Source organism: Felis catus, chromosome C2 (assembly GCF_018350175.1).
Source record: "Felis catus isolate Fca126 chromosome C2, F.catus_Fca126_mat1.0, whole genome shotgun sequence".
NCBI classification, from domain to species: Eukaryota; Metazoa; Chordata; class Mammalia; order Carnivora; family Felidae; genus Felis; species Felis catus.
In genome coordinates this window covers 13,374,265-13,394,710 of record NC_058376.1, presented here as the reverse complement: position 1 = coordinate 13,394,710, position 20,446 = coordinate 13,374,265, and the positions used below count along the sequence as shown (strand labels likewise).

The window sequence follows — 20,446 nt, the reverse complement described above, 5'->3', positions numbered from 1 at the left end:
CTGAGCCGAAGACAAGAGTCGGACACTTAACTGACTGTGCCACCCAGGAGTTCCAACCTAGCTCTCCCCTTAAGTGAAGGCATCACGCACTGTGGGGAAAGAAGTCAAGGTATGGGAATGGCTCAACATCGTTCCACCTCTTTTTGGCTCTCAAACCAACTCTGCCTGCTTGAAACTCCTTTAGCCGCTTATTTTATTTTGGCACACCACCCTGCACTCCTTGTCCAGCCATCTATCAGTCTCCAGGTCATGCCCTCACATGCTGCTATTTTCCCCGCTGTAATCCTACTGTCAATCTGGATTTTTAATATTCATGCCACAGGTAACTACTTTCTTGCCTCACATGTTTACTTTCAATTGTTTCTCTGGACATTTAAATGCTTTCAAAGAAATTATTATGAAACACTGGATGAAAACAATACCAGTAATGTTCAGTTTCAGACTCATTTGGATCTGCTAGGTTTTTCACAGCGAAAAATTCTATTTAAGATCTACTTAATACTGAAATTAATGATTAACTCCACAATCAGTATTATTTCACTTATGTCTGAATCTATCCCACTAAATATAAGTTGCATTAAGGGCAAAGACCACATCTGTCTTATTCACCATGGTTTCCTCAATTTTTAATGGAGAGAATGGCACATAGTGGGTACTTGAAAAATCTCAAAAATCCCTACAGCAAAGAATAAACATTTTTCACATGCATTATCAAGAAAACAGATGAATTTTAAAAGAAATTAAATACTGCGTTACCTGGATTAAGTGTATCACTGTCCAACATTCCTCCTTCACAAAAACTCTCCAGTTCTTCAGGCTTGACTTTGTCCCATGGAATATAAGTAACTCCCAGTTCTACATCCCAATACTGCTTATAATCTGCCTTTATTCCTTTGTTTAAAGCCCAGGCAATCTATATCACCATTAGTTAAAATACAAAAAGAAAGCACAGGAAAAAAACGTCAGTTTTGAGAATTAACCGTTCCTCACATTTCTAATCACTCAGATTTGGGCAACAAGGGAGCAATCTGACCTATCCCTGGATCTCCCTTCGATGCTAGTTAATTGGTTAACCTTTTCTCCTACTTTGTCCTGGTGGAAATTTAACTGGCATCACCTCCTTATCCACTCCTCCAACCATTCACTCCCCAATCTACTGACATAAAACATAAAAGAGAAAAGGAAAATAATGTTTATTGGGGAAAGGCTGAGGTTTCCTGCATAGCCCAGCATACTGGGGACCACTTTCCAAAGTCTTGGGTACTTTGAAATTATTTAAGATTAGACAAAATCCTTTTGCACCACAATCATCCAAGGGTACATAACTGAGGAAATGCTGACTCTGGCCCCTTAGGGGAAGAATATCAATGTACCTATTATCTTTATCTCTGTTGAATATTTTCGTTTATTCTAAGAATGAGATGGCAAACTTTAAAAATAAAATGTGTAAAATCCAAAAAAATCTTTAAAATAAACATTTAACATTTTAAATTAAGTTAAATCAAAGATTTTAAACTTTATGTTAACTTTTAGGAGACACAACCTCTTAAATAGATATACATGAAATGCCTTAGTGTCCAAAATAAGTTTTTAAAAAGCCAAGTAATATTCTGTGTTAAGTTTTTAAAAAATGAATTACAAGAGATAAAAATGTACCTTTATGGATTTCTGGTTCACTTTATAGTTTCCGCGGCTCAGTTTCTGCAGGGCGCGATAAGCATCTTGCCTATGAACCATAACAATATAGGCACAACCTCTGGGAGGTATCATCTGCTCCAAAACATTTTAATATTATAAAATAATAATAAAATCAAAGAGCAACAAGAGAAAATAAATACTAAATAACTAGTTCCAACAACCCCAACTCCCCTGCCCATTACCTACCCACGAAGCCAGGATTCTATAATCTGAGATTAACTTGTTATAAATTGGCAAATTCAAGTTTGGTCTCAACTATCAACTTTTAATGAACCTATGGTTCTCCAAGTCTTATTAACACAGATTTTTCTAGAGAAAGGTTTTAAATTAAACTTGGTTGTCCAAGAAATGTGGTTAAATAAATGAGAGGATGCTAAACATGGACTCAACACTTATACTCTAGCCACATCTACTACAAAGCTGGGCAAATTTTAACTTGGGCCTCAAGTCCTTAATTTTATAAAATGGCATTAATCACACCCATCCACTGTCACTACATTAAACATAAACACTCACATTAATTGATTCAATTGGACCAAACTCTTCTAAGAGACTTGCAACATCTTGCTGAGTAGTCCGTTTGTCCAGCTGTCCCACCCAGAGTGTAGTGCTACAAACTTGAAATAAAATTATAATCATAAAAATAAACACATTTGATAATGGGCAGCACTGCACTTTTCTACAGTGAAAAAAATCATTATAGAAAAAATGCACAAGTTACAGGATACCATAAGGCTAAGTAGCAAATCCTATATACATCTAAAAAAACTCTAGAAAATTGTGGTAGTACTTCCAGAAATGGGAGTAGGATGGTGAATAACGTAAGAGTTGAAAAATTCTGTCCCTTTTGTGGACAGATCTAAAGATTTCATCTATGAAAACAGGCCAGAGACACAATAACCTGCCCAAGGCCATGAGAAGACCCGATCCCAGCTCTCTTGATCAACAACCAGTCTAGTGCTTCTGTCCACTGCTACAGTTGTCCCTTTCTGACCATCGAGTGTACACGATGGTTTTTCTCTTATGCTGTGTTCTACGTAATAAATCTTATAGAATCAGAAGTTTTACATATGCCCTATTTGTATTATAAATTAAAATTTCAATAATAACTGCAAACTTGTACCAAGAACGTGTCTAGGGGTGCCCAGGTGGCTCAGTCGGTTGAGCATCCGACTCTGACTCAGGTCATGATCTCACAGTTTCTGAGTTCAGGCCCCATGTCCGGTTCTGTGCTGATAGCTTGGAGCCTGGAGCCTGTTTTGAATTCTGTGTCTCCCTCCCTCTGCCCCTCCCATGCTCATGCTCTGTCTCTCCCTCTCTCTCTCAAAAATAAAGAAACATTAAAAAAATTAAAAAAAAAAATGTGTCTAGCATACCATATTAAACATATTCTAAATACATAATGAAATTCAGGAGATAATATAGTCTGTAAAACTGTATCTTTATAAAAGAGGTTATTAGTTAATCTGGAAAAAAAGGAGAACCTTGCTATTATGTATAGGAGAGCTAGTTAACTGCTTTCTATTCCATACATTAAAAACATGCTATTTTTTTTTTAATTTTTTTTTTATGTTTATTTATTTTTGAGACAGAGAGTGACAGAGCATGAACGGGGGAGGGTCAGAGAGAGGGAGACACAGAATCTGAAACAGGCTCCAGGCTCTAAGCGGTCAGCACAGAGCCCAACGCGGGGCTCGAACTCACGGACCGCGAGATCATGACCTGAGCCGAAGTCGGGCGCTCAACCGACAGAGCCACCCAGGCGCCCCAAAACATGCTATTATTTTATTCCTCATCACTGTTAGTTTGGTTCACTCCCTATTTGCTGCTTTACAGCTGGCTTAACATATCAAAGCAAACTCAAGGGTATACACCAAAACACAAACAAGATACGATAAAATAGTATTTTGCTATCAGAAAACATTTTAAACCCAGGACACACAAAAAAAATAATGCAAGAAGTTTAATTTACCACTTGCAGTTTCTGGTTTGATTTGAGGAAGGCCTTTTTGTCGGCGTTCTCTTTCTTTTTCTCGATCTCGCCTTTCTTGGGACCGAGATCTAGGTGAATGTCGGCGTCGATCTCTGGACCGAGAACGAGAACGTCGATGACGGGACCTTCGCGATCTAGAGCCAGATCGAGATCGCCTTCTTTTTGGTGACCTAACATTTTCATGAGGGAGAGAATGAGTAGAACATGAGAAAAAAAAAAACAAAAAAGGTAAGCAGGCGTTAATCTGGAAAAAAAAATATACATACATATATAAAACTAGATAGTTTAATGTTTGGATATGTAATAATTCAGTAGCAGGGAATTCATTTTAAACATTTTTAATATGTTGAAAGTTAGAAAGCATGCATATACTTAAAATGAGATAAATAAGGTTACTAGCATATAAAAGTATCTCTCATCTTCGATAATTCGGTACTAGACTGAATTACATACTGGTAGTGTTAGAAGCTGTCATCATTGGGATACACTTCTACTATTGATATCTATCTTCTCAGTTAACTTCTTTTCTGCAGCAATTAAAAATGTTACCTGATTATAGTATTACTTATTATCTTCCCATTTTTGTCAGCTAATAAACTTGTGAAGGAACTGTGAATACATAATTCTTATCATTCTATGTATAGCTGTATGCAGCGATTACAGCAACTCAAGGGGAAAAGCATGGGTGAGATGACCAACCTTAGTTGTTTTTTTTTTTTTATTACTGCTTCTGCCCCCATTCTACACATACAGACATACAAATATACCAAATGTTATTTTATTAACACTGCATATCTAAAAATAATCCAGTTTGATTTTAATTAGTCTCCTAAGACATACAGGATTGGAAAAACATTTTCTATCAATTACCTGGATGCTGACCTAGATCTTGACTTTCTGTTATCAGACATGTGTCGCTTAACCTCTTGGATACAAGGTTGTTCTACTTCCATTTCCTTTAAAAAACCAAAACCAAAAACAACCACCCATCATTAAATGAGAAAAGTGTAAACTGTAAAGGCAAGAAGACAAAATCTAAAAATTGCTAACTTACAAAATTTCTCTTGCCCTGAAATAGATTTATTCTGGTTACTTGACATCACATTACTAGTTTAATAATGACTGTCCATCAGCAGGGAAAAAATTTTATATGGTTTACAAGATTAGAAGAAACAAACACGTCTGGAAATTTGTATAAGTCATATACTGTTTTAATAAACCATTGACTACAGCAGTAAACTAGGCAATGATTAAGTATTCTACATTCTATCTCGATCCTCACAGAATCCTATGGAAATTGGTATTACTATGTCCACTTTCCAGATGAAAAACTTTAGGCACAGAGAGGGTTAATATGTGCCCAACAAAGTCTTTTTCCACATTCAAAAATGAAGATAACAAGCAAACAGGCAGGAATCTGCACATAAGCTGAAGCAACCAAAAAGATCATCAATCTGAGAATACAGTTTTACCTGATGTGTCTTCTGTGTAAGTGGTTCATTTTGAGCCTGAAAAGAAGCTTGGAAAGGCTGCTGCACGGGTGGAGTTGGAGGAATCACAGACTGAGCCATGGGAGGAAATGGAGGTGTAGGAAGAAGGCCAAAACCTGGCATCTGTCCATTAGGAGGAAGTGGAACCTTTTGAATTTAAAGAAAGCATATGAGTAGATTTTAAATAACAGCTACCAAAAATAATTAAGAAAGTCCTTAGTTACTTGATATACAACTAAAATATCTTCGGGGTGCTTTGGTGGCTCAATTGGTTGCACGTTCGACTCTTGATGTCGGCTCAGGTCATGATCTCCTGGTTCGTGGGTTCATGGTTTCAAGCCCCGTGTCTGGCTCTGTGCTGACAATACAAAGCCTGCTTGTGATTCCCTCTCTCTCTGCCTCTCCCCAACTTGTGTGTGCACTCTCAAAATAAATAAACATTTAAAAAAAAAAACCTCAAACATCTTCAATAAATTTTCATCAAGGGAAAACTGTAGTGAGATGCAATGATTAACAATTTCCATAGGTATAATATTTACCTGAAGAACTGTTACATATCCAAGTATATAGGTCAAAAATCCTATAACTCATTTAAAAATTATAAAAAGGTTTGACTATATTATAGATTTAAAGATGTGATTTCATTTATATAAGGAACAATAGTGACAGACTAAACTTAAAAATCAGAGAGGTACTGTATTGCAAACTGTCTCCCTTCAACCTCAAAGGCAATTAATTAAGCCTTCTGGGAGGGGGAGTGGCTACAGCAATGATGTGTACAGGTTCACTTTTTAAAAATTTACTCCAAGGGATGTTTCAACTAACATGCCTACTTTTGGGGCTTAAAATATCATAATAATAATGCGAATAAGCCACAACGTAACATATTTCTGCATGTGCTGGTCCAATACCAACAAAATTAAAAGTATAATTGTAATTGTCACAAATAAGTATTCCTTCTAATTTAAATTTTCAGTAACTGTTAATTGGAACATTTGGAAATAAGTGCACCAGGTTTTCTTCAGATTTTAAATAGGCTTATAAAAAACTTCTCAAACCTCATTCATCAATAAGTCATCAAAATCATAGTATCATTTTCATATTACCGAATTATAGAATGGACCAAACACAATATACATAAGAAAATGAATATCCTCTGAAGAAATTTCTTAGAGCCCTTTCTAAATAAGGCTACAAAGTAGTATACAATTAAAAAAAAATATACAGATTCTCTAGATTGGCTTTAGCCTGGATCCCGACACCTATAATTTAGCGGCGCAGTCAAGTTTAGGAAACTCTGAATAGAGGATTTACTAAAATAAACCCAATGAACAAATAAATCTCTACCTAACTTCTTCCAATTCTCCAGTGTGCTATGCTCCCTTGACTGCAGATTTCAAACTATACTTCTGAATGTGAGAGCTGAAAACCCTCTAAAGCATCTTAACATTTACCCCAAAAAAGGTTCCTCACGAGGGAGAAGTGTACAACTAAGCAGGCTAACTCCCTGAAACAGAGCCATAATCTCGCCCTAAACGATTTTAACACAAAATACTTACTATTAAAATATATAAGGATGTAGTATTTAGCATCCTTGTTTTAATTAAAGTTTTAAAAAAATAACTCAATTACATGCTCATCGGCTTTGACTGCAGCTGCAGGACTACGAAGCCAAACACACAGCTGAATAGTGGTCTGTGAAACACAATCCATAGGCTCTAATGAACAGATCTTCACTTATTAAAACTCAGCTGTACCTGATGGTGCACTGGATCCTGCTGTATTGTCATCATTCGAGGCTGAAACTGATCCATGTTTTGATGTTGTGTATATGCTGGCTGCTGCATGCCATCTCCAGGAAACCCACTAAAAAAAGATGAGTTATCTTTTATCCGTTCAAAAACACATAAGATTCTTAGCCACATTTATACTACAGAGACATTACGAATGTTGCTCAGGAGTCATCAATAATCAACATCTTACCGAATCAGGTACTTGCCCACATTAATTTATATACTCAGCATTATTCCCAACATAAAAGCCATTTTTAACTGTAAATCTGATAGGATCTCCTCCCAAGAGAAAACCCAAAATATAATTTTAAAAAACTATATGAAAAATGATTTTGTTACTAAAGTTATAGCTGACCCTTGAACAACATCACCTTTAACTGTGTGAGTCCACTTATTCACAGATTCTTTTGTCGACAGTGCAGTACCGTAAACATATTTTCCTTATGATTTTAACATTGTCTTTTCTTTAGCTTACTTTATTGGAAGAACACAGTACGTAATACATACAACATACAAAATATGCGTTACTCAACTGTTCATGTTACCGGTTAGGCTTCCGGTCAAGAGTAGGCTATATAAGTTTTGGGGGAGGCAAAGTTCTACCATGGATTTTTGACTGTGCGTGGGTCATCACCTCAACACCACGCTGTGCAAGGGCCAACTCTACTTGCATCATGTTTCCCACTGAATCCCCTGTGGAACAGAAAAAAAGACACTTACAAGGGTGCCTGAGGAGGGGAAGCGGCAGGCGTGGCAGCCGGTGTGGCAGCAGCAGGTGCTGGTGCAACAGCCACAGCAGGTGCCGTGGCGGCGGCGGCGGCAGCAGCAGCGGCGGCTGCGGCGGCAGCAGCATCTTCTTTCTTTGATTCTTCCACAGCTTCTGGCTCATCATCATAATCAAATCTATCAAGAAGCTTCTGGAATATGGATGCCAATATTCCATTTTATTTTTTAATATTTTTGTTTATTTTCTAAAAATCAGCTCTATCCTCAACATGGGGCTTGAACTCCCAACGTTAAGATCAAGAGTTGCATGCTCTACTGGCTGAGCCAGCCAGGCGCCCTCCATATTCTGTTTTAAAATTGAGATTGGGATACACCACACAGAAGACTTTATAAAAACAACAGATGTTTACTATCATCTATAATGCCACTGTGTTGTCATGTACAATCTCACGTTCCCACTGGCCCCTTAGGACCTTGGTTTACAGATAATTTCCATACAAATCCCATCTGAAAGACAATTTTTCATTCTGCTTTTCTTCCTCAAACTTAAATGCAGTGTTTTCTTCGGATTATTTTCTATATGCTTATTCTATAGTTAACTTAGCACTATAAATATTTTATTAAAATATTCTCTTTCACAGACCAAAAACTTTTGGAACTTGGCACACATGAAAATGGGTGTACAGGGGCACCTGGGTGGCTCAGTCGGTTAAGTGTCCCCTTGATTTTGGCTCAGGTCATGATATCACCATTCGTGAGATTGAGCCCTGTGTCAGTGCAAAGCCTGCTTGGGATTATCTCTCTCCCTCTCTCTCTCTCTCTGCCCCTCCCCAACCTGTATGTGCTCTCTCAATATAAATAAACTTAGAAGAAAAAAAAAAGAAAGAAAATGGGTGTACGTTTTCAATTAACTGTAAAATGTACCAAGACTGTCTTATCAAATGACTGTAAATGCCTATAAAAAATGTCCATGTACTGCTTGCATAAGAACATACTAATATGACAAAGAAAAAAAGAGAATGGTATAGACAGGGCCATGAAGAACTTACTACCTAGGCACTAGCTTCTTCCTTAAAACTTCACAGCACATATCAGATTACCAGAAACATTAAAAAAAGAAGAAAGGTAAGAACCCCAGCACTTCACAAGATCATGTCTAGAAGAAGAGGCATTTAAAAATAAGATTACGAGGACATCTGGGTGGCTTAGTCAGTTAAGCATACAACTCTTGATTTCGGCTCAGGACATGACCTCAGGATTCATGAGACTGAGCCAGCATCGGGCTCAGCATTGACAATGCAGAACCTGCCTGGGTTTCTCTCTTCCTCTTTCAAAACAAATGAATAAACATTAAAAAAAAAAAAAAATGATTACATCCGTTCAGAAAGGAAGGAAGGTAACACCACAAACACCTACTACTAACTCTATTACTATCTACTGTGTCTTACTATCTACATGATACTTCATGACATCACAAGAAGCCTGCAATGTAGACATAATTTAGGTACAGTTTCTTCTTTTTATAGACAAGGAATCTAAGGTATAGGGGATTAAGAATCATTACTAAGACTGCACAGTCAGCGAATGGAAGAACTGGGATGTGGAACTGTTCTTTTGACTTCAAAGTTCTCAGTCTCTGGCATTCAACAAGTAGACTTTCCCCTCAAGCTGTGTCCATTCTTGTCATGGATTTTCAACTTCAAATTCTTAAATCTGAGTTGTTTCATGCCAGTTCTGCCTAAAAATAATGGTTCTACTTTATTGCACAACAGATTTCTAAATTAGGATGGGAAGTCCCCTTCTTGGACAACACTGTGTTTCTTGTAATGCCAGGCCATGTCATTAAAAGTTCTTATTATATTGAGCAATCTAACTATGACCAGGACACTATGCTGTTTCACACACATTAGTATGTTTAACCCCCACAGCAATAGTAAAGCATAGGTATTACCATCACTATTTTGCAGTGCTGCACACTGAATATTTAAGGGACTAAGTACCAAGACAGAGTCAGTATCAATAATAGGAATCAAAATTAAAACTAAGGTCTAAACTGTCACGAAAAACAAAATCCATGGTCTTTGCCATTTATCACACACACAGATATGTTCTTCTCAAGTTTATTCAGAGAAAGAGAGAGTGAGCACATATGCTCGAGTGAGCAGGAAGAGGAGCAGAGACAGGGAGAGAAAGTCGCAAGCAGGCTCCTCGCTGTCAGCACGGAGCCCAACTCGGGACTTGATCTCACGAACCATGAGATCATGACTTGAGCCAAAACCATGAGCTGGATGCTTAGCACCCCTCACATATAGATATGTTCTTTAAAGTTTTAAGATCTATACCTAATGCTTTGGAAGAAGATTTGAAGCAATTAAAAAATTAAACTGAAATCTATCCAAAAAGGCATTTTTTTGTTGCTTTTTAGGAAACTGAAGATCCATGAAGCACCTGAAATAAATCGTTCCCAGTCAAGCTGTTCTACTAGCTTAAAACAGACCTTTTAGTCAAAGGAAAAGCACAGAATTTCTTTTTCTAAACTTCATGCAACTAATAAACACTGACCAACCAACTGCTTGGGGTGAAACACTAGAGGAATTACAATTCAAATTAACAACAAAAAAATAAGGACTCCATTAGCATTACTGTTATTCAACATTTTTTTTGGAAGTCCTAGCCCCCAATACAATAAGAAAAAGAAACAGGCATAGATGTTGAAGAGGAAAAGTCAAATTTAGTAGCTACCCAGAAATCTCAGAGAACCTATTAGAAAACTAAGTGTTTAATAACACGACCACTTAAAAGAAACAAACATGAAAAAGGACTAAATACCTTAAGAATAAATGAAGCAATAATTGAATAAGACTTAAATGAAAAATGATGTCAATAGAGAGGCAGTATAAGAAGCTCTTGGCACTTCTTAAATTAATACATTTTAAAATTTATGCTAAATTTCATCTTTTTTTTTAAGAGTTTTTAAAAAAATATTTTATTTATTTTTGAGACAGAGAGAGACAGATCATGAGCAGGGGAAGGGCAGAGAGAGAAGGAGACACAGAATCCAAAGCAGGCTCCAGGCCCTGAGCTGTCAGCACAGAGCCCAACACGGGGCTCAAACTCACAAACCGTGAGATCATGACCTGAGCTGAGGTCGGACGCTTAACCGACTGAGCCACCCAGGCGCCCCATGTTCATCTTGAAAAAGTATGCTGTGATGGTTAACTGTACCAATTTGACTAGGTTAGGGTGCCCAGTTGTTTGGTCAAATATTCATCTAGATGTTCCTGTGAAGGTCTTTTAAAAATGTGATTAACAATTAATAGCATTTGAATAAAGAAATACCCTCCATAATGTGGGTGGGCCTCAACCACTCAGTTGAAGGCCTTAAGAGTAAGAACTTCGGTTTCTTGAACAAGGAATTCCCAAGACAGCAACATAGAAAACTTGCTCTGTAGAATTCAGACTCAAAACTGTAACATTAACTCTTACCTAATAAATTTCCAGCCTGCCTTCTGCCCTACAAATTTCAAATTTGCCAGCCTCCACAACTGAGTCAAATAATTTCTTAAAAATCAACCAATCTCTCTCCCCTTTTCCTCTGTGTGTGTGTGAGCAGTATTTTCCCCTGGAGAATACAGATTAATACATATGCCAAAGAAAGTCTGAAAAAGAAGCAGAGCGGGGTGCGTGCGTGTGTGTGATACTTGGAAATGAGATACAGAATATAGTATAGAAGCTGCAAGTATTTAAATTGTTATGATACAGGGGCGCCTGGGTGGCGCAGTCGGTTAAGCGTCCGACTTCAGCCAGGTCACGATCTCGCGGTCCGTGAGTTCGAGCCCCGCGTCAGGCTCTGGGCAGATGGCTCAGAGCCTGGAGCCTGTTTCCGATTCTGTGTCTCCCTCTCTCTCTGCCCCTCCCCCGTTCATGCTCTGTCTCTCTCTGTCCCAAAAATAAATAAAAAACGTTGAAAAAAAAATTTAAATTGTTATGATACAGAAATAAACGTATTAGCTGCGCACAATAGAGTCCTAATGTCCACAAATAGACACAGAAACAAACGAGAATTCGGAATTCAGTGTATGACAAAAATAGTGAGGGAGAATTGGCTATTTCCAAAAAATTCGAGATTTAACTGTCTTGAACCATATTCTAAACTAGGTTCCAGATGGAATGAAGAGACAAACATAGAAAACAAAAATATAAAACTACCAAAATATTAAAAAAAAAAAAAAAAAATCCAAGCGGGGAGAGTTTTCCTAAACTCTGAAAGAGCAAACACAAATCTGTTCAAAGCAGAGAATTGCTTCCCCTTTTACTTTAGAACTTCCTGTTTGCAATTTTTTTCCCCTATTAGCATGTATTCCTTTTCTACTTATGTATGTTATTTGTTTTGAGAGAGAGCGTGCACGAGCAGGGGAAGGGCAGAGAGAAAGAAAGAACCCCAAGCAGGCTCCACTCTGCCAGTGAAGAGCCCAATGCAGGGCTCAGACTCCTGAACCATGAGATCATGACCTGAGCCAAAATCAAGAAGTGGACACTTAACTGACTGAGCCACCCAGGTGCCACTATTCAAACTTCTTTTAATCAGTAGTTGTTCATAAATCACTAAGATATAATGACAACCGGTATATACCAAATGCATTCTTTTTTGTTTAAGTGGGCTTCATGCCCAGTGCAGAGCCCAATGCAGGACTTGAACCCACAATTCTGAGATCAAGACATGAACTTAGATTGAGTCGGACACTTAATCAACTGAGCCACCCAGGCACCCCCAAAATGGATTTTTAATTTGGACTACCAGCAATAAAGTTATTATATCTTAAAATTAAAATCTGGAAAGAATAAAAAATTTTAGAGATGATTAAACTAAAAATTATCACTTCGTTCTAGGGTTTTCAAATATTTTTGCTTTTGCAGTGAGACCTGTAAGATGAAATCAAAGTTTATATAGTCATAAACCCAATAAATACACAAGACATAAAACAGCTAAGATAGAGTTGCTCGAGTTAACATTTCAATGGGAAGCTCCAAGCTGTGCAAATTCAGCACATCTATGCCCTTACTAGCTCAGCTCCTTAAACATGCCTATGGCCAACAAAGTTGGAAGACACTGAACAAAACTCTCAAGTTATACATATTGTAACTAAGTTTTAACAGCAAAAAGCACAAGGTAACTTAATTGTCTATCATGGCTAAACTGTGACACACAGATGTAATAGAATATCCCTAATAAGCACTCAGTAAAAACGTAGAACTAAATCTACTAACCTTAACAACAAAGAAATAAGATTAAGATAAAAACAAGCAAGTTAAAAACTGTATATATTTTCTTTATAATATTTATAATTTATATTTATAACATTTATAATATTACCTATTGTGACATACAAACATATTATGACCAATAAAGAAAAATATATCCATGGGAAATTAGTTCGGAAAAGAGTAGTTATCTCCCAAGTATGGGGGTTAACGGTGAAAGCTTTCCTGTTTTCTTTTCCATTTCCTTTTTACTGGAAATTTTTGTAATGAGTATATATTACATTTACAACCAGGAAAAATAATCAATGTTTTGATATTGAGGGGGAAAATTCCTCCAACGAAAAAACAACAAAATGAACAATCTAGAGAGAAAGTAGAGAAGAAGTAACTTCCACATTCCAAATTGAGTGGTCTAAACAGTTAAGGTGGGTTATTGAGTGAGGCCTACCTTGTCAAATGCAGTTTTTTGCTCAGGCGGGGGGAAAGCAGCTTTTTGTTCAGGTGGCTGTGCAGGAGCCGTCTTTAACTGAGCCGTGATAGCCTGGACCTGCGCCATCACAGCATTGTCAATGGCGGGAGACTGTGGTTTTGGAGGTTGCTGAAAAGTCTGAAGGATCTGCTGAAGCTTAAAAAATGGGAAAACTGATAAACCACATAGCAAAGTATAACCATAGTATCAAAAGTTAATTTACTGAAGAGAAAAAATTCTTAAAGGTGACTCAAAATAGCGTAGGCACAAAGTAAACTGGAAAAAGAAAACACCTTTTAGTAATGGTTAAGTCTGTTGTAAATATCAGAGATTGGGGTCACTTAAGGTTAAAAATACATGCTGACACCCCAAAGGCAGAAAATGATGGTCAAAAAGAGAAAATACATTGAACAGTAAACAAAGTAAATAAACGTTTTCTAGAAAAATGTAAAATTCACCTCCAATCCAAATAATTTTGAAGTTAATTGGAAATGCTAGAATTATGAGCAACAATACCAACCAGTCAGCAGTTCTGAGGTTCTCTTCAAAGAGGTATTGCCATTTCTCAGTATGTGGCTCCCTTATTTTTCACCTTTCCCACATCTTCTCTATTTATCCCTATTCCATTACCTTCCTACTGAAGGCTTTTCCAGGTGAAATGTAGAAATATTTCCTCCCTTGAATGTCCTCACTAGTTAGGAAAGGAAAATCAAAACTGACAATAGTACCTAACTGCAAGGAATTTAATCTCCAGACAGGTAGTTTACCTGTTGACCTTGAGTTGTCTGAAACAGTTGGGCCACAGCAGCAAAAGCATCAGAGCTAGGCAACTGTGGTACAGATGGTACAGAGTTTGTAGTGGCTTGGGGGGGTTCAGAAGAAACTTTAACTGGAGGTGGAGGTGAGCCTAAAAAAGAAAAGGTCATTAAGACCTACAAAAACTTTAATCTACACAATTTTCCTTTTTGAACTCCATTAAGCTTTTTTACTATAACAACATTCCATTCACTTTAATATATAGTAAAAACACAGATCGTGGTACTACAGCAAATACTGAAAGAGAATATTTTACTAGAAATAACAATTATGGAAAGTAAACCATAACTTCCAATTTCTTTTTTATGGAAAAATTCCACCAGTACAAACAGACTTCAAACTTCACATGCAGAAAAAGTTGTAACATTTTCTAAGCTCACAGATATATTTGACCATACCTTCATTATTAGTAACATTTTCTGGTACTGGAGCGGCATTACTAGTTCCTGCTGCCATGTCCAAAAGAGGCTGAATAATTTCAATTTTGAATACTCCATTTTTTTGCCAAAGGTTCAGCACGCGAACTATTTTACTCTGTTATGTGTAACAAAACATGAATATACAATAAATATTTGCATAAATAATGTATTATACGTCTTACTAAAAAAAAAAAAAAAAATCCCAAGGCTAGTATTTCTGTACTAAATCTATTTCACAAACAGAAAAAAAAAGTTATCTTCAGAATTACGACCTGGTTAAAAACTACTCTGATTAAGTAAAAAACAAAGAAGGGGAAAAAAAGGGGGGGGGGGGGAGAATCAGAAAAGAAATATAACCTGGATAATCCAAATAATAATAAAAAATGTATTTGAAATTTTCATTTCATTTATGATTACAAAAAAATGCCATCACCGACAAAAAAAAGTTATCTGAGGAAAGTAAATGAAGTGAAGAAGGATTTCTTCAGGATAATTATAACAGTTAAAATATTTACGAAACTGATCTGTAACTGATAGGTAAGTAATCTTATGGAGCAATAAATATGGAGAGCCAGAGATGTGTTATTCATGGGAGTAACTCTTATGTCCTACTCAAGATATGATCTTTTCTCCTGTATACTTATCCCATAAGAATACTCCTCCAAGAACATAAATACAATATCTACAACACTCAAATTTATATACTATTTACTGTAAATGTCCTCATTCTTCATTATTCTGAGTAGATTTAGCAGTGTATTTCTCCCACCTACTGGGAGTTCTACTATAAATGTCTGTAAAGTTTTTCTACCTTTCAACGGTACATAGTAAAATCAGCTATAAATACAAGGAATTAAATACTGTAGTCTGATTGCTAATGAATACCATTTATGCTCTAGCATCTCTACAGGCAGGAAAAAGCCATCAATTATTGGTCCCTTTCTTCTGCAATAGGCAACAATATGAGAGGAGTACTGCCTTCCTCCACTGTAGAATTTATCACTGAACTACAAGTAAATCTTTCCAACAATGTCTTCTTTAAAGTAAGATGGTACTCCTTTTTCAACAGTACAACATTCCTGAAGAACTTCACAAGAAATTAAACATGAGATGACCACAACAGAAAACACTGGATTTTGTTTCAAGTTCAGAGACCACCACATAATTCTAATAGTACAGTACAGTTCAAATACATAATATAAACAGATTCAAATAAATATAGAAATAACAATACAAGTTTTGATGTAAAAATGATTTTTACTATACCTTATCTTCAGATGGACAAAGATATAAATATTGGAATGTGGCAGTTATGTTTTTAGAGAATCTTGGCCCAAAAACATCTTTATCAGTTCCAAACTGATGACGAGACTGTCGCACAATTGAGTCAATTACATATAATCCTGGAACCTTGTACTCTGGTTTACACTACAAAGGTAAAAATGTAAAGTCAATACAAGAAAAGCAAAATCACAATTTGACACGCATTTATCTCCTTTTTATAGAATTCTATATATCCAATGAGTGTTTCTATCTAGAAAGTGCCTGAATATTTAGCTCTTATTGGCTAGCTTGTCAAAGTTCACAGATCCATACAGAACAATCAATTATCTTGATACTTCAAATCCCCAATAATTTACATTGCCCTCTGATCCTTCTATCTCCCCACAATTTCCTGGAATCAACATTACTTTACCAATCCCTAAGCCACTTCCATACAAATCCACTTATTATGATACCTCCTACTCCAACTTATCCTGATTAAAAAATAATTTTTGCCTTTTGAAATTATTAAAAAGATAATTTTAATAGCATCAATTTTAATTCTACTAAAGCATGGTACCAGCAAAAACAAAAGCTAAAAGGAGATACCATTTTTGTCTTATCAAATCAACAAGAAAAGAGACATTTATATACATTTCTGGTGGTACAATCTTTCTGGAAGATGATTTAGCAATAAAAGCAAAGCCTTATTTGATCCAACCATTCTACGTCTAGAAATTTACCATAAGGAAAACAATTAAGATGCATCTAATTTTCTCTTTAAGGACAGCCACTGAAGTGAAACGTCTAACAACACAGAACCAGCTGGATAAACTTTGGAAACAATCATGTGATGGAATACTCTACAGATGTTTATGATAAATTTAGTGGGGAAAAACAGGTTATCAATGTCACCATTTTCCCTTTTATGAATGTACATGTACACAATTAAAAAATGAGTAGATCCAGATATAAATATCAAAGTCATTTCGGGTGGTGGCATGCAGGTAATTTTAATTTTTTTTCTCTTTTACTTATTTACACTTTGATGTGCTACTATAAAAACTTCTACTGGCCATTTTTTTGGTCTACTGGGACTCTAATTCTCATCTCTTAGCTAGTATTCAAAGGCCATGGATCAAAGACAATGCCACACACATTTATTAGTATATACCACACGACACAGCTCCAGGTTGGGGAAGAAGACAGAGAGGTTTAAGTATCCGTTCTCAGTCCTCTGGTGAGACAGATGTGTGCTAATCACATGGTTATAAAACCAGATACAACTGTGAAACTGAAAAATGATTTAATTATGACAGAAGCAGAAAAAAATTAGAAAGAAAAACTTTACAAAGTGATTTCATTTGAAATACTCCAGGATTAGTTAAATGTCAACAAAGTAGACAGGGCAAACAGCAGGGGAGGAATGTCAGGGAAGCATCCAGCACAGTACAAAAGACTGGCTGAGTCCCTACCTCACACTCAGTGCTCAGTCAACAGTACTGCTATAAATTTGTTTTTGTTTTGTTTAAAAACAAACTCAAGCCTAGTGACAACTTTTTTTTTGTAGAGTGGGTTTAAAAGCAAGCATCCAGATTACAATGAAAAAAGTAAATTACAAATACTGATAACTAAAATGAGGTAATAATGAAATGAATAGTTACCTTTTTGATGAACTTTTCTACTATTTGAACTACATGCTTATAAAGCTGAAAAGAATTAGAAGAAAATTACTATAGTTCACATATTTCCACATTTTCAGTAATATAATTAGAAAATACTTGAAACCTTAAAATTTGCAAAATCTGAATAATTCTCAAGATAATAGTGAGTGAACCATGAGAAATAATCCTTAGTCAACAAGTGAATATAAAGAAATTAAGTAAAACAAAACTACTAGGGTGCCTGGCTGGCTCAGTCAGCTGACCGTCCGACTCTGGATTTAGGCCCAGGTCATCATCTCATGGTTAGTGGGATTAAGCTCCTTGTCTGACTCTGCGCTGATAAAGGAGAGCCTATTTGGGTCTCTCTCTGTCCCTCCCCTACTCACACACTTTCTTTCCAAATATATAAACAAACATGAAATAAATAAATAACACAGAAACTACACCCCCCTCCCTTGGAAAAGAAGTTCCTTTTCTTAGATTTTTAATCAATAAGCCTTAATAAAGCAGTATATCAAGCAACTTTATGAGGGATAAGAACAGTGTAATAAAATAATAGAAACACCTTTGATTCTACTCTCCATTTCAGTTAATTCGACTTTCTGAGTCAGTCTCTCTCTCTCTCACACACATACACAGGCAACTATGTGAGGCAACGGATGTGCTAATTAGCTTGACTGTGTTAATCATTTCATAATGTATGTATGTATCAAGCTATCATGTTCCTCTTTTCTTTTTAATGTTAAACAATTTTGAGAGAAAGGGAGAGAATCCCAAAAAAATCACTCAGCGCAGAGCCTGACGCAGGGCTCGATCTCACAAATGTGAGATCATGACCCAAGCCAAAATCAAGAGTCAAGTGCTGAACCAACTGAGCCACCCAGGAGCCCCAAACCATCATGTTCTGTTCTGTCCAATTCTATTCTTAAATATATTCGATTTTATTTGTCAATTATACCTCAACAAAGCTTGAAACAATATAAAGGGGAGATACTATAGAACAACAAAAGGAAAAAAGCGGGTTTTGAAATAATATGTTACAACGCAAATACACTGTACTTTATTATCATACACCTTCAGCAAAAGCTAGTTACTGCTCTCTGATTCAGGCCTAAACTAACAGGTTGAATTCTCATGTTTAACAATATTTTCAAAATTTCCAAAAAAATTTTTCAAATTAAGTATTTTTACTCTTACCTTAATAGCTTTAATAGCAGCTTTAGTGATAAGAATCATCTTGGCTCGAGAGATGGGAGGTTTCATATCCATAAGTGAAAAGAGCTTAAAAAAAAAAAAACGAAAATAATTTAAAAATTAAAGGTAAAGTTAGAAGTCAATTCTCAGTTCTACAAAGACACTGTAATTTATTAACTAAAAGAATAACAAACTTTTGAAACTAAGTTTAAGATTTCAGCTAGTAAAGAAAATCCAAGCACTTTTCTATATAACCTGCATCACCACTAAGAAAATACAGTGGGGAAACAATATTAAACATTAGCAAAGAAGAAAAAAAAAACATTAAGAAATTCACAAAATCTGTAACTAAAATAATTGCAAAGTTTTGCTGAAGAACTCAAAAATGATTTGAACAGAAACATACCATGTTCCTGGACTGAAAGCTATAATCTGACTCAATATTTAATGCAAACCTTACTGAGATTTTAGAGAACTTTAAATAATTCTAAGGTTCATTTGGAGAAAGATTCATTAAATCAGGCAAGACATTTAAAATCCTGGAATTCACAATTTCTTGGATTAGTCAGGAATGGCACCATAAATGGCACCATACTGAACAAATCCCATGACAGTAAATCCAACAATCAGGTGCTCCCCATGAGATTTGACCACCCATGTATATACTCCTTCCCCCCAAAGTTTATTTTTTATTTATTTATTTTTTTTAACTTTTTTTTTTTTTCAACGTTTATTTATTTTTGGGACAGAGAGACAGAGCATGAACGGGGGAGGGGCAGAGAGAGAGGGAGACACAGAATCGGAAACAGGCTCCAGGCTCTGAGCCATCTGCCCAGAGCCCGACGCGGGGCTCGAACTCACGGACCGCGAGATTGTGACCTGGCTGAAGTCGGACGCTTAACCGACTGCGCCACCCAGGCGCCCCCCCCCCCAAAGTTTAAATCGAACCAAGACATAATGAGAGCCCACAGAGGGTTATAAAGAAGCTTATATTTAGCTTCTTAAATTCTTCTTCTGCTTTTTTTGTTTGTTTGTTTAATCATGGGCAAAACACTCACTTAGGACTTCTAAAAACATATTTTGAAGTAAGTTTCAGGGATTTATATGAATCATATTTCCTTCCATTTTCATCTAAATAATGTTGATATTTCAAATATGGAATCTCTAAAGACACAGACCTTTACTAGACCACTAAGAAGCTAACCTAAAGGACAAAGTCTCTCTTCATACGGTAAACACTCCTACCTGGTAGGGTATCCTAAAAATTCAGAGAATTTTCACAGCTTTTCAAAACTACAGACACAAAGGGACTACAGGTAACAGTAATATTAGAAAAGGTATGGAATGACAGATACAATCAATACAAGAACCAGACTTAAGACTTAAAACTTTGGTTTAAGCAGAGAAAGAATTTTTCCATAAGCAGTATTAAGATACAGAAAATAGGAGAAATACAAAGACATTAAGAAAGGAATTTTGTTTTCAAAAAAGTGGTTCTCTAAATAAGGTCATGATTCTTTATTATTTACCAATGTAATAAAAATTATCCTTGAGAACAATGCTCACTAACAGAAAACAATTAGAAAGGAGACAGTAATCTTTGAGATTATATAAACTAATGAGAAATTTAAAAAAAATAAAAGATAATTTAAAGTATGA

General features: G+C 36.1%; 1 protein-coding gene across 3 annotated transcripts in view; it reads right to left on the bottom strand.

The window, feature by feature from the left end:
* The window catches only part of SCAF4 (SR-related CTD associated factor 4), a 65,035-nt gene that overhangs the window by 22,665 nt on the left and 21,924 nt on the right, over positions 1-20,446 (bottom strand). For 2 of the 3 annotated variants that reach the window (XM_023238818.2, XM_023238820.2), the window contains exons 2-15: positions 18,791-18,874; positions 17,594-17,638; positions 15,933-16,094; positions 14,646-14,781; positions 14,199-14,338; positions 13,411-13,587; positions 7,695-7,891; positions 6,939-7,047; positions 5,164-5,328; positions 4,562-4,647; positions 3,671-3,861; positions 2,215-2,315; positions 1,657-1,770; positions 757-913 (exon numbers count right to left, since the gene is read on the bottom strand). In XM_023238818.2, coding sequence (XP_023094586.1) covers positions 757-913; positions 1,657-1,770; positions 2,215-2,315; positions 3,671-3,861; positions 4,562-4,647; positions 5,164-5,328; positions 6,939-7,047; positions 7,695-7,891; positions 13,411-13,587; positions 14,199-14,338; positions 14,646-14,781; positions 15,933-16,094; positions 17,594-17,638; positions 18,791-18,874 — 1,864 coding nt within the window. The remainder of the gene's footprint in view (positions 1-756; positions 914-1,656; positions 1,771-2,214; positions 2,316-3,670; positions 3,862-4,561; positions 4,648-5,163; positions 5,329-6,938; positions 7,048-7,694; positions 7,892-13,410; positions 13,588-14,198; positions 14,339-14,645; positions 14,782-15,932; positions 16,095-17,593; positions 17,639-18,790; positions 18,875-20,446) is intronic. The other variant, XM_023238819.2, reaches the window with a different exon arrangement.